The sequence below is a fragment of the Thermoascus crustaceus genome, assembly GCF_041956765.1.
Source record: "Thermoascus crustaceus strain CBS 181.67 unplaced genomic scaffold VTN00scaffold_2, whole genome shotgun sequence".
NCBI lineage: Eukaryota > Fungi > Ascomycota > Eurotiomycetes > Eurotiales > Thermoascaceae > Thermoascus > Thermoascus crustaceus.
The window spans coordinates 3840091-3855319 of record NW_027192528.1 but is presented as its reverse complement, the minus strand read 5'-3'; the positions used below and the strand labels follow the sequence as shown (position 1 = coordinate 3855319).

The 15229-nt window shown below is 49.6% G+C and overlaps 4 protein-coding genes and 1 non-coding gene across 5 annotated transcripts; 2 read left to right on the top strand and 3 right to left on the bottom strand.

Annotated features, from left to right (window-relative positions):
* Positions 1-3185: 3185 nt before the first annotated feature.
* On the bottom strand, positions 3186-3524 carry VTN00DRAFT_4900 (uncharacterized protein; the record flags this gene model as incomplete). Its single annotated transcript, XM_069431374.1, has 2 exons — positions 3186-3323; positions 3402-3524. The coding sequence occupies 2 exons, from the start codon at positions 3522-3524 to the stop codon at positions 3186-3188; spliced, it is 261 nt and encodes an 86-aa protein (XP_069290415.1).
* A 300-nt stretch (positions 3525-3824) lies between these two features.
* Positions 3825-8077, top strand: VTN00DRAFT_4899 (uncharacterized protein; the record flags this gene model as incomplete). Its single annotated transcript, XM_069431371.1, has 12 exons — positions 3825-3885; positions 4208-4348; positions 4635-6260; positions 6362-6449; positions 6595-6707; positions 6922-6969; positions 7162-7196; positions 7287-7375; positions 7511-7546; positions 7648-7701; positions 7786-7922; positions 8010-8077. The coding sequence occupies 12 exons, from the start codon at positions 3825-3827 to the stop codon at positions 8075-8077; spliced, it is 2496 nt and encodes an 831-aa protein (XP_069290414.1).
* A 1675-nt stretch (positions 8078-9752) lies between these two features.
* Positions 9753-9881, bottom strand: VTN00DRAFT_t64. The gene has a single exon. It is a non-coding gene; the product is annotated as a tRNA-Met (tRNA).
* A 1852-nt stretch (positions 9882-11733) lies between these two features.
* Positions 11734-12417, bottom strand: VTN00DRAFT_4898 (uncharacterized protein; the record flags this gene model as incomplete). The annotated part of the gene is made up of 1 exon (XM_069431370.1): positions 11734-12417. The coding sequence occupies one exon, from the start codon at positions 12415-12417 to the stop codon at positions 11734-11736; it is 684 nt and encodes a 227-aa protein (XP_069290413.1).
* Positions 12418-13487: 1070 nt separating this feature from the next.
* VTN00DRAFT_4897 (uncharacterized protein) lies at positions 13488-14558 on the top strand (the record flags this gene model as incomplete). Its single annotated transcript, XM_069431369.1, has 1 exon — positions 13488-14558. The coding sequence occupies one exon, from the start codon at positions 13488-13490 to the stop codon at positions 14556-14558; it is 1071 nt and encodes a 356-aa protein (XP_069290412.1).
* Positions 14559-15229: the final 671 nt, after the last annotated feature.

Here is a 15229-nt window from a genome sequence, read left to right as displayed (position 1 = left end):
TGATTGCAACCGTTACTACTACCTCGTCGCACACCGATAGAAACATATCGGGAAAGTTGACGCTTTAATGGATGTCAAGTGGCCTGACACCGGAACTGCATATCAAAATGCCAGCAATCCTGTCTTATTTCTTCTGGTTTCTGTTCTGGGTCTTGGTTGCCCAATGCGACGCTTTCCTTCGTCGTTTGAGCCTTCGAGGTACTCCGTATTGTTTACATCTCCGCACGCTGATAGGCTCACCAAGCGAGGTAATGCCACGATTTTTTTCTTCTTTTCTGCCTCAAACTTTATTCTCAATGGTAAAACGAAAATATCGATTCCGATAGGCGGACAAAAAAGAATTGTCTCCTTGGGTGATGGTTGTTTTTCTTTAATTCTCACATTTCTAATCTTCGGGCTGTCCCGGCCGTAAAATTGAGGTGGAATCGACTTGGCATGGGTTCAAGTTTGTACTGTAACATACTCTGTACGGAGTAGAGATCTGCTCACCGCTTTCTGGTTTTAGAAAGCAGCTACGAGTCTCCACTCGGTTGAGACAAAAGGCGGGGTTGACGGGATGGGGAAGACAGCGCGAGGCTGATATTCTTTTTCATGTATTGCTGCATTATTTTTGTACCATTTTCAACGACTTTTAAAGAAGAGTGGAAGCTAGGAGAGATGATCTCCGAGGGTAGCGTGTTCAGGTGCCGCTTGCTGGTAGGAACACGAGTTCCTAACCTCGGTCTACCTACGGATCGATGGAGCCACAGAGAACGCGTCTTTGCGCGTGTGTTGTTTCTAATCACCAATTGGATACTGTGGATTTCTTAGAATGGATAGATACGGAGTAAAACAATATCGCCAAGTCAATAATTTCTCCATCTTTTTTTCTTGCTGATTAAATGTAAAGCCTACACCGGCTCTCCTTTTTGTGGGTTTTGTGGGCTTTTTTATTGCTTAACTTTGAGTGGAAAAAACTTCACGGCGGATCTCGTGACTAGCAGATTTTGTCCAGGTTTGACCTTTTAGCCGCTAGAATTATATTAAGATAAACGAGTCGCTCTCATCAAAGTCCTTATTGGTGGACAGGGAAAAAAAATAACCTCCATCCAAGTTTTCCGCGGAGAACTCTCCCTCTTCCTACCAAAACGCCCTTTTTCGCCCATGCAGCCATCTGTCAGGAATTTGTCCCCTTTGTTTCATTTTGACCCTCCATCACTGCGTGACGCGCCGGAATGCCTGAGAATATGCAGGACTAAAAAGACGCACATATGCAGGCCGGAAATCGAATCTGCTCCAGTACCCGGGATTATTAATTTATCAATCAGGTTTTTCTGTGGATAGCGGTGCATGTGCGGATCTGACCGCTTCTAATCTGATGCCTTTTTTGCCATTTCGGGGAACTACATGGCTGGACAACGAGGAGAATCATCCCTTGATATTTTCGTTGCACTTCCGTTAGTAGTGGAGGTTTTTTGTGGACCGGGGTTGCATTCGCTGACGGGACACGATCCGCGCCACGAGGGAACGTTTGAAGCCTTCAACAACGCCTTGTGGGCTCGATTGCCAGGGCTAACGATCAGAAAAAAAGTGGATCCCGATGGAGATGTTCCAGAACTCAGCAATCTTTGCGCTGCTGGTCGCCAGAATTGGTAGGATGGAAAAGGGCCTAGGACGTGGATTGGAAACGAGAGGGGGCCTTTGTTGAAAACACAAAAATAAGAATTGGATAGCGGTGTTCAAGTCCTCTTGAATTACTGCGTACATGTTACTATGATACTCGACAGGTTACGCCGGTAAGGGCGCGATGCTTAGGCGTTTGATGGGAGCATCATGCCAGTAAGTACTGCATACCACGACGAGATACAGGAGGTACCTAGATGTACATCTGTACATGGGCTGCATGGGTGGCGTTGTATTTTTGATACGGCAGAGAGTACCCGGTGAAAGTGTGTATGTATGGTCTCGTTCCGTGTTATCGCCTTTACATACAGCGGTACTCCGCGGTTCGAGCCTGGATACCTATGCGGTACCATCAAGGATCGCATGCGGAGAAGGCGGCGCAGCTTGATCATATTCGCTTTGGCTTTCCATGTTTCCCTGCACAGATAATGCTTCGGAGATGAAATATTAAATTAACATGAACCTGGATAGTCTTGCACACAGTCCTTCTCCGATACGTCATTGTCACCGCCTTCTGGTGCCGGTCGCGGCCCGCCGCTGGGCAATGCACCTTCGCAGCTGATAAGACATGATGACGGTCGCACGCAATAGTGATGCGGTTTCTCTCGCCATGGCAATGTCAAACTGATGTGCTTGCTTCGACTCTTCGAGACGGCCTCGAGAGCCTACTGCAAGCCGGAGAAATAGGCACACCTGGACGCCCCGGAGCAAGCCCCCGCGGCGAGCTTTTCCAACCATAAGCTTATCGCCATGCTTTCGATATAAGATACGAGCCACCACTACTGGCAGCTTCGCGCATCGAGACTTGACGGTATGATTCAACTAAGTTGGTTCTGGCGACAGCGTCGAGCGGCAGGTGCTTGTGGCTCTTCAGCCTCGATTACTCTGCCTGTGTCATCGCCAATGTCATTGTGGCCGCGTCAGTATCGAACCAGATCTGGGAATCTCGGTCTCTCTCGGACAACACCGTGCGTCTCGGGTCGTCCGTGATGATTAGGGCTACCACTTTTCAAATTCAGAACTCGAACGGAACATGCCTATCCTTGTTCGTGATATGCAATATGCCTCATATTAAGATGGGATGCCTGAGCTGTAATAAGTGCATGCGGACAGCAGCGTCAGGTAGTTGCATAGTAGATTTTAGTCACGAGTATACTATTTTGGACGTACTACGGCCGTTAGATCCCTAGTTAATAGAGCGGTAGTATACCTACGGGGCTCGCCGTACTATATTCGACGCAAGCCCAACGGGCGATTCCTGCAAACAACAGCTTACGTGAACTTGAAGGATTTGAGTCACCACACAGTACTCCGCGTTGCTGTAAAGGGAAGAAGAACAAGCTGTACGAGCTGTTTTACCGCAGGTATTGCTCACTGGTGACTCAAAGCATCGTATTTGCCCCCGGATTCCCCGCATCAGCGGATGGGTGCATAGATCGGGAAGAGCCCTACCCTTGTTTCACAAGCTCATAAATCGCCAGCTGTCTCTCGGCTGCCTGGGTTGACAGTCAATTGGGAAGTCTTCATGCTTCCTGGAGGATGGTGGCGAGTTTCAGCGCCTGTAGTCTTTTGACATCAAGGAACCCAAGCATTCCTGATCTCGTCGTTGTCTTCTCACGTGGCCGGCTGACCGCCCGAGTCTGGCCATCACCAAGCGCAGTCTGGCCCGTCAGAAGCATTGAAAAGCATCGAGACGTCGGCCCTCACAGCTGCAACCGTCTTCCCACGCGCATCATTACCGGCATAAGGTGTTTCTTGCGTTGTCCGTCGGGCATTCGTCGATCAGCCATTTTGCTTTTGGCATCCCCGTCGATCTCAGGGTCACCAGATCCCTCTGCCGGGTTGGACTGCTTTGTTGGCATCCAGGCTGCTTACCCGGTCACTGGAATCTGCCGTGCTGCCCTGCACACTCTTTCTGGTGCTTCAAGGCGCGACGCTGCGCTCCTGGTGATAGGTATCTTACGGACCTTCCATCTACCCGTCCCCCCAAGTACGCCATATCACTGAACCGCCTATCGCGCCCGATTTTCTTGGGGCAGATCGACGTCGCAGCTACTATCCTCAACTTCCCGTCTGATGTCGGCGTGGGCCTATCACTGACAGTGTGGTACAGTCCATGTACTCTGCCTTAGTGGCGCCGCAGCTCACGACTTCATAATTAGATGGATCTAGGCAACGACCCCAGTTCACTTGACAGCTCCCGCCTGGAGGCCCAATCTGACGGTGAGAATAATCTTGCTTTTTTCTCATTGCTTTGTTATTTTCTCATCATGCAAGTTGCATGTTCCCCTGACCGCCGGTCGTCTTTCTCCGTTGACGCTCGTGTTCAAGCTTTGGCCCATGTCCTGTTGTCCTGTCCCATGCCTCCCTCATCAGTCAACTGTTCCGGTCATTCTCGTCTGTTCCCCAGGCTTAGCCGCTGCCAACTGGACAGGGCGTTTCCCCTCCCCCTCCATGCCCTTGTTCCGCGTCTAGTCCCTGACTTCTGACGTTCCCGGCCCGCAACCTTTTTGGTCACACGCTCATGACGAGATCTTTATTTTAGATATAGGCCAACCACCTTCGGCGGGTGCTGAGTTGGCAAGCGCTCAGCCTCAAGGTACTGCAGCTGCACAGCAGCAACGTTCCACCTATCGGCACTCGAGTCGGATACAGACCAGATGTCGGTTCTTTGGTTCCAAAAAAGGTAGGTTGCGGTCGTAATTCTCATCGCCGTTGCTATCTCTGTCTTCCCGCATTCAGCTTCGTCGCATGTCAATGGTCAAGACCTGATGTCCGTATTTCTGGTACACTGTTTTGCCGTTTCATGGACTCTGTATCGATGCAGAGTGTGGGGGTTTTCCAATCCATCTCTTTTTCTGAGACGGATTCTTTGTCTCTCACTGTCCTACAAGATTTACGGTTTACGTGGCTCTCTCCATGTGACTCGGCTCATTCCTCATGATATTGTACTGTTGCTGACATCTGTCGAGGATGTCGGGCTGGCAATGCCTGTCCCTACCTTCATGATGCTTCCACTCCTGAGCTGAAAGCGGCATCGCCTGCGGACTTGATTACTCAATCCCAGGAGAGTGGCTCAAGCAACAATGTCTGTGAGTCCCAGACTCCTATGCAAGGCGCAACCGGCGAAGCCGGACGTTCATCGAAGGATCCTTCTGACCCTAGTACCAATCGTCATGCCGCGTCGTGTCCCAGAGTTGTCCAGAAGCCCATGTCGAAGGCTGAAAAGGATAATCCGAGGGAATTCCAGATCAATCAATTGAGACGAAGATTTCATCCCAAGGAACAGACTGATGAGTCTGGAACATTACTAATGTTTGGGATGGAACCATCTGACCCTGACTTTCCCTTTGACCTGAAAGAGCTGCAGTGCAACCTGCATGTACCGCGGTCATATCCATCCAGTGGGAAGCCTACTCTTAGAGTTACTAATCCCGAAATGGAGAGGGGTTTCCAGATCAACGTGGAGAAGGGGTTCGATGAAATTGTCGAGTCTTCTTTGAGAAATAACCGCGCCGGGACCCTTCTAGGCTGGATGAATAGCCTCGATAGGCAGCTGGAGCGCTTTCTGACTGGCGAGAGGGCACAGACTATCAAATTCATTTCTAATATTGGCGGCGGAAAAAAGACGGAAACCAAAGAGGCAGATACTCAGCCTGTGCAGCAGACGCAGTCTCTTACATTGGACGACAGTGGCCCCCCTCAGAATCCGCCGCCAATTGCCCCTAGCACAGGAAGAATCTATAGCGCTGAAGAAAAGGAACAGGCTGACAAAACACGGAAGAATGAGACGAGACAACTCGAAGCTCGTCTTGGCAGAGTTCCGCTGTTCCAGAAACTATCAGATGGAATCTCTTTTATCGTTCCTGTTCAACCCAGCAAGCCTGAGCGGCTTCCTGCCCCTCTTCGATCTGTGAAGACGGTCAAGTTTATCGTTCCTTCGCTGTATCCCCTTGAACGGAGCTCTATAGAGGTTCAAGGAGTCGAAAGGGCAGAGGCTCGCGCGCTTGAGGCAGGTTTCGAACAATGGCTGCGCGAAAGCCCCCGCTTGAGCTTGATGTCCCAGATCAATTATCTTGTGCACAATATGCATGTTCTCGCCAATAAACTGGTTCAAGAGACGCCAGTACCAGCGCCTGAGTTGACTGCTCCCACTCCGCCTGCGGATCCACGGCCACAGCAACCTCAAACTGCTGCCGTAGCCCCAGTAGAAGAAGGCCTGGAGGACCGGGCTCACATCAAAGTCATCCCACGACCGCCAGAATGGTCTGTTCCAGGCACAGAAATCGACAGTGACACCTCAGATGAATATGACTCCGAAGAGGATTCTTCAGCTGACGATTACAATGAGGAAGGAGGAGCCCCTGTGCCGGAGGCTCCTGCCACTCCCCCTGGTCGGGGAGTGTCGCTCTCGTTTCCCTCTCTGGAGCTTTACGGAATTGAACTCCTGGAACTTAAGAGGCTATCCGTGACCCTAAAATGTGAACGTTGTAAAGATATTCTGGACGTGAAGAACGTGCGACCTGCCAACGAACCAGGCGGTGTCGCCGCTGCGAGAGTAGAAGCGTGCAAGAAATGCACGAACTACCTAAGCATTGGTAAAGTAGCCGTATATGATATACTAGTCCTATCCTATTTTGTGGGATTAAATCGCAAGAGAAATTGTGCAGTTGGCTGACAGAAATGTTATTTTCTGTAGGATTCCGACGGGAGTTGATGCATCCCACTTCCACCCGTGCCGGGTACTTGGATCTGGAAGGATGCACAGTGGTTGACCTCCTCCCCAGGTGAGTGTGACCCTTCTTCGGCCCTGCGCAACGTGGTCTACTATTTGTCCCACGACATATCCGTGCGGTTGGTGTCGATTTGTTCGCAGCATTTCCGTGTCAGACTGCAGAATTGGATCAGACAATTTTCTCACCGTCTCGACAGCAACTTTGTGCCGACTTGCTCTGAATGCTCGACCCCGTTTCCCGCACCGGGGGTCGTCGCGGTTCGCGGAGAAAGTGCGATGGCGACGTGTCGCGAATGTCATCGCAGAATGGGTATGTATTACCTTGGATTTCATGAGAAGAATAGATGAGCAGACCCACCTCAGTTTCTATGCCTGTTACTACGTTTGATGAGACGCTTTTGATTGATAGCCAAAAGCTGGGGTCAAGGACTGGATATTTGGACCTGACGGCAGTCTTACAAGAATAACCGCATATGGAACCAGGAGAATGATGTTGCTGACCAATTGCTTTTCACTTTCTACAGTATTTAAAATTCCCGAGGTCAAATTCCTGGTTGTGGGAGCCGCAGCATGTGAGTTTCCATTCTCTTGTTACTTTATCCCTGCTCGTTCTCGCATGGTTCGGTCTACCTATCGCGTGACTGCGAGCCCCAGCCCGCCCAAGTCCGGTCAAGCGTAGACCTAGCTCCCGTTACCCAGAACTTATTGAAGTTTACTGCGCGAGCAATGTATCTCCAAGATGGAATACAACTAACTCATTATAGTTGCATCTCGCCGCCCCCTTCCACCGCGGAAGAAAGTATGTAGATATCGCAGATCACCCCCTTTTTTTGTAAAAAAATGTTGGTGTCTGCGTGAAGACTAATAGGGATTCCGTTTTGCTCTCCAGCCTAAGGAGACTCTAGGTATCGTCGCTGGTCAGGAATTGCCTCGTCGAGGCCGTTGCTCGCATTATGGGAAGAGTTACCGTTGGTTCAGGTTTGGACACTCGTCTCTCATTACATCATTGCTTCGTCCGGAGCAAGTGAAACTATAGCGATCTGAGATTGATCCGTCACTATTATACGACATACCTTAATTGAGATGTGTCTGACTGATTGCTTCCCGATACAGATTCAGTTGCTGTGCCAAAGTTTTCCCCTGCGACAAGTAAGTGACCGGTTTTTGTTTTCTTCCAATAGCTTTTGGCTCCCTGTCTCCTTTCCAGAGCGCTTCATCCTCTAGATGACAGTATGCTGACAACCTTCCAGGTGCCATGATGCTGCCACAGACCATCCGAATGAGCATGCGAATCGCATGATCTGGTAAGTTTTTCTTTCAGCGCAGTCCGCAACGGCGTACGCTTCTTTCTGGCCTGGACATCAGCTCATCTATGCTCCATTGCGAAGTGGATTTTGCTCCCGTGAGCAGATATATCGCCCCGAAGACTGTGGAATCTGCCACTCTGTCCTCGTTGGGAAGGCAGGCAGCGGATTCTGGGAAGGTGGAAAGGGAACAAGGGACAAGGTCCGCATGAGTCGAAAAGGTATGGTGCTATTGATTTTCAAATATTCCCAAGAAGCTTGAAGACATCCCATTTCGTGAGTTTCAAATACCTGACTCGGTTTTCCAGACCCGCGAAAATACAAACGCCGCGGAGGCACCACTCCAGGAAGTGCCAGCTCGTCGAAACGAAGGTGATACGTGCAGTAACGAATCGTGGAGACCCCCGTTTATTACATGCCATTGTCCTTTATACCTCAGGAGTGAAAGCCGAAGTTACTTTGCAGCTATATGCCAGACGGATAAGGTAGATGAGCTGTCCCAACTTGAATGACTTATGAGTTCCGATATCCGATAGCTGAATGATTTTAATGGAGCCTCAGTCGCTTAAAAGTGTCGCTTATGCATTATGAGCTATTCTCTTGACAATACTAGCATTAGGCGGTCATGTTAGTAAATGACAATTTGAAACACTCGATTTGTTAGATCTAGTACGTTACGTTCGGCTTAGTCTCCTTCGCATATCAGTGCAATATGCAAAACCCCACTAACGACATGTCTAAGGTCAGCGAAGATGAAATAATGATAGAACTCTTTCTTTCATTTACTCCAGCCAGCATTCATTCCTATTGTTTAGCCATTGGGATGAGTGTCGTTTAAAACAATCGCGTTCCTACGTCCATTGACATCCTTTCCTGCTCAATTTGCACCGTATTGTACTGCTAGAAATGCTTTCAAAATCCTACCATAGCAGTCTATTATCTTTTTGAATGCTACGTTGTTTTAAAGGATATCCTTTATCAAGGATCGTGAGCGTACACTTTCCTAATTTCTTCACATGATTTTGCCTTTGTATAAATATAAATGCCGGGAAAGAACAGAAGTTGCACAGTATATATATGCAGTATGCTTATAACAGAAGAGTATCCATCCAGGACACATTTGTGGAGATTTCTTAAAGAGGACTTTCCAGGAAGAAATACAAGAAAGAGGCACGATGAGTTGGTTTGATTCCGTTCCCCTCCTCGACGGCAGGTAGTCTTCGGCACACCTATAGGAGCAACATAAATAAGGATGAAGATGTAGGATGACACGGCAATAGGAACCGCGTCCGGACTCTTGCTACAATGCGTCACAGTGCCTCCAGGCGAGCCTTGTTCCGATGTTCGATATATATCCCAGGAGTTACGGAGCCAACTTCAAAATGTTATTATATTATGGCAGTTCACACCGATGAATGGTCCATATGGCGCTGGTGAAGCTCCGCTCCATTGTGCGAAGATTGTGCTGTAGCTTACGGAGTCAAGCGACTAAACTTGCCTGTGGGCTGGTTGGCAGGTCGGGTTGTTGAGCACGATTGGTTGCTGAGAGACAGTATCTGATCTCGAAATTGGCTTGACGATGATTTGAGTTTCTTTAGCTGCAGTGCGGATAGATTGCGGGAATTGGGGCATTACTGTAAAAAAATTTGTATGGAAAAAAATAGTGCATTATATATGCGGAGAAGGTTGAAACATGTCCAGAAGTCCACCGCCGGTCTCTCCCAGCTTGGACTGATTGATTGGTCTGTGTCTCTCCAAGCAAGGTGTCTCCATGCGCGGATATATATATATATATATATGAACCTTGCTCCATAGCCATAATATGCCGTTAATATTTTCAAGTCATGTACGTGACATGGTTACTGTTTCTACATAAGACTAAGTCGGAAAAGATATCCACATACACAGCAGCAAAAAGCAAGAAGTAAAAACCCAGACATCCCCATCTCTGGGGAGGCCTCAATCAAAGCAATCCAAGCAAAAAAAAATTCACTCTCTCCTTTCTTCCGCCCTTGGAAGGAAGGGGGCAAAAAGGAACTCGATGCAGGTTATAGCATGTCTCGGTTTCGATCCGAGGACCTCCGGGTTATGAGCCCGCTGTGTGTAAACGTTAGCAGATGATTCTGATTTTAATGGGATCACGTGATATCTTACGCGCTCTTCCCCTGAGCTAACATGCTCTGATTGGTGATATATGATGCCGTTGGTGAATCGAAAAAAGTGGTTTGTGTAGAGAGGACGAGTGGATCTATACTAGCGTTAGTATACCCGATCGCGGGACAGGGCTTTATGGAGTCACGTGATTCTTAGTACGGAATAGGACCGGGAGGTAGTGTATTTATGTACACGTTGACTGAGTAGGCAGTACGGGCTTGGTCTACCTAGTCATAACTCTTACCTAGTTGGAAGAACAGGCAAAAGTCGTGTGAAGTGTATTTGTAGAAGGGCTCTGGGTTGTCCTTGATAAGGTCAGGCGGCAGGAGAGGATTGATTGATATTGACATCAATTGTTTGATCCATCCTCTACGTGTAAGATGCGAGAACAGTGGGTGGTTGTTTGTAGGGGATTGCTACCTACTCTGCAGCGTTTTCCCCTTAATTACCTGGAGCTGTATATTGTATGTAACGGTACTTCTCTTTTACCCTAGATAGGTCGACAGATAAAATGCCGTGTTATGTTATAATGTTTATACATAATAAAGCTGTGATAGTCCTCAGTATTGCGGACAAGGCATTCAAGGGGATCCGCACTGTCAATAAGCTATTGGAAAAGAGGCCACCTGCCAACAGAGAGTCCTGGTCACTCAAATGGGAAGATCATGTCAGAACTACCAGTGCTTCAGATGGTGACTCACAATGGGCCAGATCCGAAGCGCGCTTTAACATTCTTCTCTCTCCGGCATCAGCTACTTGGGGAGACACAGTGTTATGAACCAACAAATTAGGCGCTGTCCAACACAGCCCTGCATGACGAGCGATATCCCGCAAGATAAGGAATCAATCACGTGATAAGGAATGGAGGAAATAAAGATCCAGTATACCAGGTGTACCAGGCGCACGGACCGGTATACGAGGTATGACGGTATATTATTATTATTATATTCAAGTTTAACGTCCATACCGAGCCCTCCGGCTATGACAGACCCATCTCTTGGGCGAAAGCCCCTATCAATATCTAAATTCTTCTTTGATCAATCTGTGCCTTTTCCTCGCCCCAGGCCGCCTAAATGCGCAGGGCTTTTGGGCCCTAGAAGCCCTCCTTGGTGCCGTTGTCAGTTTGGGTGTCACCTACCTGCTGCAGGCCACCCTCCCCTGCTATCCCTCCCCCTCTCGCTCCGCCTCTTCTAGAGCCTGTAGCCCCCATTCATCATCTATTTGTGCTCTGACAATTGCCCATGTCTCTTCTCCTTGGGCGCAGCCTACTCTTGTGTCTGCTAGAAACTGCAGAATAGCCTTGGTAGCCCTAGGGTCCCCAAAGAGCCTTCCCTCAGGGTGGCCCTCGGCCATTGTCAGTATGGCAACTCTAGCCCTGGTCAAGTTCTTGTATAGAGCTGTTCACTGCCATCGCCACTGTCTACACTTGAACAGGAGGTGGTAGACTGACTCCTTGGGTGCCTGGCACCCCTGGCATGCCTCTGATTCTCGTGCCTGGGTCTTTTGTAGGTAGGTCCCAATGGCCACATGGCCTATTTTAAGCTGGTAGTACCGACTGGCTATCTTCTTTAGGGCTGCAGCAGCTACTGGGTCTTGTCTCCAGCCAGGTTGTGCCCTATATACTCTCTGAGCTTCTAGGCTTCTGCGGCCTAGTGCCTTTGTGAGCCATTATTGTCCATGGGCCTGAATTGCTTCTGTGTGAGCTTGATTCACATAGGCCAGGGAAAGCTCTCCAGAGCCTCTTTGGGGCGTCTTTTTAGCTGCTTGTTTAGCTGCCTGGTCGGCCTTTTTGTTCCCCTTGATGCCATGGTGCCCAGGGACCCATTGGATTGTAACTTGCCTGCCTTGAGCTTCTAGGGCCTGAGCCGCTTGATGAGCTCAGATGGCTAGTCCTTGCCCGGGGGCTGGTTGTCGGTGTTGGAGTCGTGCGATGGCTGCCTGGGAATCTAGTAAGATGGTGACTGGTCCCTGGCCACAAAGCCTTAGGGCGAGCTCTAAGGCAGTGCATGCTCCTATAAGCTCTGCATCAAACACTTCCTTCCCCTTTCCCAAGGGGATCTCCCGTGTCTGCCAGACCCCTTGGGGGTTCTGCCATGCAATGCCTGCGCCTGCCTGGCCATTTTCTAGCCGTGAACCATCTGACCAGAGGCTTAGACCTGGGCGAGCCTCCTGGGCGGCCTTGAGGGCTTGGTCGGTTGATAGAGTCTTTATTTGCCCTGGGAAGGATGCTGGGCTTGTCTTGACTGTCTCCTCAAAGCCTCCAGAAGGATCAATAGGGATAGTGCCAGCTAATTGATAGGCTAGCTGTTGCCCTAGTGACCATGGACCCTGGCGTCTAGCACTTCTCTCTGCCCATACCATGTCACCTTCTGGTTGCTCTTCGGGCTGCGCATGCTGGTCTCCATCTCGGAAGGAGACTGGAAGTATCTGTCTAGCTAAGTGATTCCCTGGCAGGCCTAGGAGTCTTACTGCGTACCCTAGCTGCTTTGCTGCTAGGAGGGTCTCTGCTGGTGGTATGCCTGCCTCCCGAATCAGAGAGCCTATAGGGGTGGTTCGATACATGCCTGTGATGGCTCGGGCCTGCCGGTTGGCGAGGCGTTGGATGCCTTCTAGCCGATCTTTCTGCCCTCGCCACCATAGCTCAGCTCCATATAGGGCGGTATATGACGGTATACCATGGGGGATGACATACGGAGAAGGTATACAGACAACGTGGCAGAGTATACCATGGGGTATACCAGGAGGGGTGGTATACAGGATGGTATACAAGGACTAGGCTATATAAGGACGCTCATTACCACCATGTAGATAGCTCTAGTTCTTCGTGCTCATTAACACATTGTTACTTGGTTATATACTGGCAGGTCAACAGGCTAACCTACTATTGGGTATACGTACTCAATAGGCGCTCTACTTCACCTTAGTCGCGTTGTCTATCAGTTGGTTACTTTATTGTGTTTGACCTACGAAGCCCAAGCCTCCCTACCTTAGACCAAGCCACCGTTGCGACTCGGGATCAAAGGAGTGCATAACAATAACCTCCTCATGTGTCCTTGTCCTGCGTCCTGCCTTTAATCAACATCTCAGTCACTACCAAGTTTTAATTAAGTTAGTGCATTCATATCTTAGCCACTCCTCTAGATGCCATCACATGATCTAATATTCTTTATCTCCTACCATGCAGGGTATTGTTCCATCATGCACGGCTGTGTTGGACAGTGCCTAGTCTAGGATCCTAGTCTCATTAGTTCACAACAACAAACTTCGCTCAGAGTACCTCCACACTCACACACAGAGAGGTGGCCCACAGGAAGTCCAACAAGCATAGCTTTGAATCAATTTGATCTCTTTACCCAACACAGGATCTAGAATGAGAGATCTGTCTTGTTGTTAGCCGCAGGAGTACTAAACTTGTCTGCCAGAAGTCTTAGTACTGGAGCAGAAGGAAACGGTGTACCCCTGAACCGCGACCGCAGTCCTCGGACTGAGCTATCATAACAACATAATTCACCGCCAACTGCCTGCCTAACGTCGCTCTTCAATAGCCTGGACACATCAATTACTCCCAGGCGGATCGTCAGAAGCCGTCTTCAAGGAAATCGACGCCGAACAGAACCACATCCCGCACTGCCATGTTCCTAACGCCTCCTGTCTCCAGAGACAACTTCCACTACTCCAACGGCGATTTCTATGTCGCCTCCTTCAACCAGAACCAGCACCGCCGCGCGACGATCCCAGAGCTCCGGGCCCTCTTCCACCCTCCCCCCGGCCAGCCCCCGACGACCAAGGACCCTCCCGCCCACTGGTACAAAGCGCAGTTGCTGCACTACGGTTTGCAGCCATCGGACAACAAGGGCACAGCCGCGAAGAGGTTGCTGGATGCGCTGAACCAGGGCAGGTTGGAGGTTCCCGTGCATCTACAGCGGCTGGAGCGGGAATTGAAGAAGGAATGGGATTCGAATGAAAGGAAGGCGAGGAAGGAGCTTGCTGCTGCAGAGAAGGCAAAGAAGGCTAAGGAAGGAGCAGTAGCGTCAAAGCAGAAGGGGAAGGGGACAAAGAGGAAGGCTGCTGATGATGGTGAGGATATTGCCGCTGCCATTGTTGCTGCCGGGGCGGCTGGGCTGAAAGGGATCAATGTCTCAAATACTGTGAATATCAATGTTAATATTGGAGGCCGCAGCAGCAGCAAGGGGGCATCAACATCTTCTGCGAAGAAGGCCAAGAAAGAAAAGGAGAATGACAGTAACAATGGAAAAGATGCCAAGAAGACCACTAAACGAAAAAGCACTGCTGCTGCTGCTGACAATGCGCCAAAGACTCCAGCCAGGAAACCCCAGACTGCACGGTGTGCTCAAGGTGCATATTCAGGTGTCCAGTCGGGGCCTACTACTGCTGCTGCTACCTCTGCTGCCACTGATGATGCGCCAAAGCCCACAGCTAAGAAGCAGACTGCAAAATGTTCCTCTCGAGGGGGACACTCAGGTGCGCAGTCACGATCTACATCCAAAGCGAAGACAGAGTCAAAAGATTCCAACTGGAGTATGCGGGAGGAGCTTGAGGGTATCAGACATCAAGCGGATGACAGGTGCTATTGGGACTGTGAGGATTCGTATTCCTGTGATTCTTACTCCCAGGATTCCTACTCCCATGGTACTTACTCCCATCATTCCGACAAGGATGTGGAGATGGAGGATGCTTGGTAGGCCCGGGATAACTGCTTAGCAGACGACTGAAAATACCAGGCCGCAGCCGGTGGCATGGCAGACTGTGCTGCTTCATTTTGGATGTAGTCACAGATAATGGCATGACCATGTGTTCTATTAGGATCTTGTCCACCTTCTGTGGGAGACCTCGATTGGGTGCGCTTACTCAAAGGCTGGACGACCTGGGATTATCTCCTTCCTTACACTTTCTAAAAACAGTGGGTCCTGTCTCGTTGAGACCGTCCATGTTTCCAAAGAAAACCTTGTAGATGCCAGGGACACCAATGTAAACAGACTCCAGCTCCTCCTCCCTTTATATCAATCTTACTGCGCAAGGCTCCCTGGAAAGAGTCCTGTTTTCTCGGCGCTCAGGGCTCCTTGACTTGAAACCAACCTCGCCGCCATCACAAACAACAATTGTACAGTTTGGCCCATCATCACCGTATATGCCTAGGAGGCTGCATCCTTCTTTGCTGACCACCTTTTCCCTTGAATGATGCGCACTGACCAGTGAACAGTGCTTGGTAGAATGACTATCGCTTGAATGAAGTCCATGTCATTCCTTCCAGTTCGAATGCTAGGCGCAAATCCACCTATGGATCACGATCAGTCCGCATAAAATGTGGGCACCAACCCTGTCACAGGTTTCAGTTGATACAGTATTATTATTA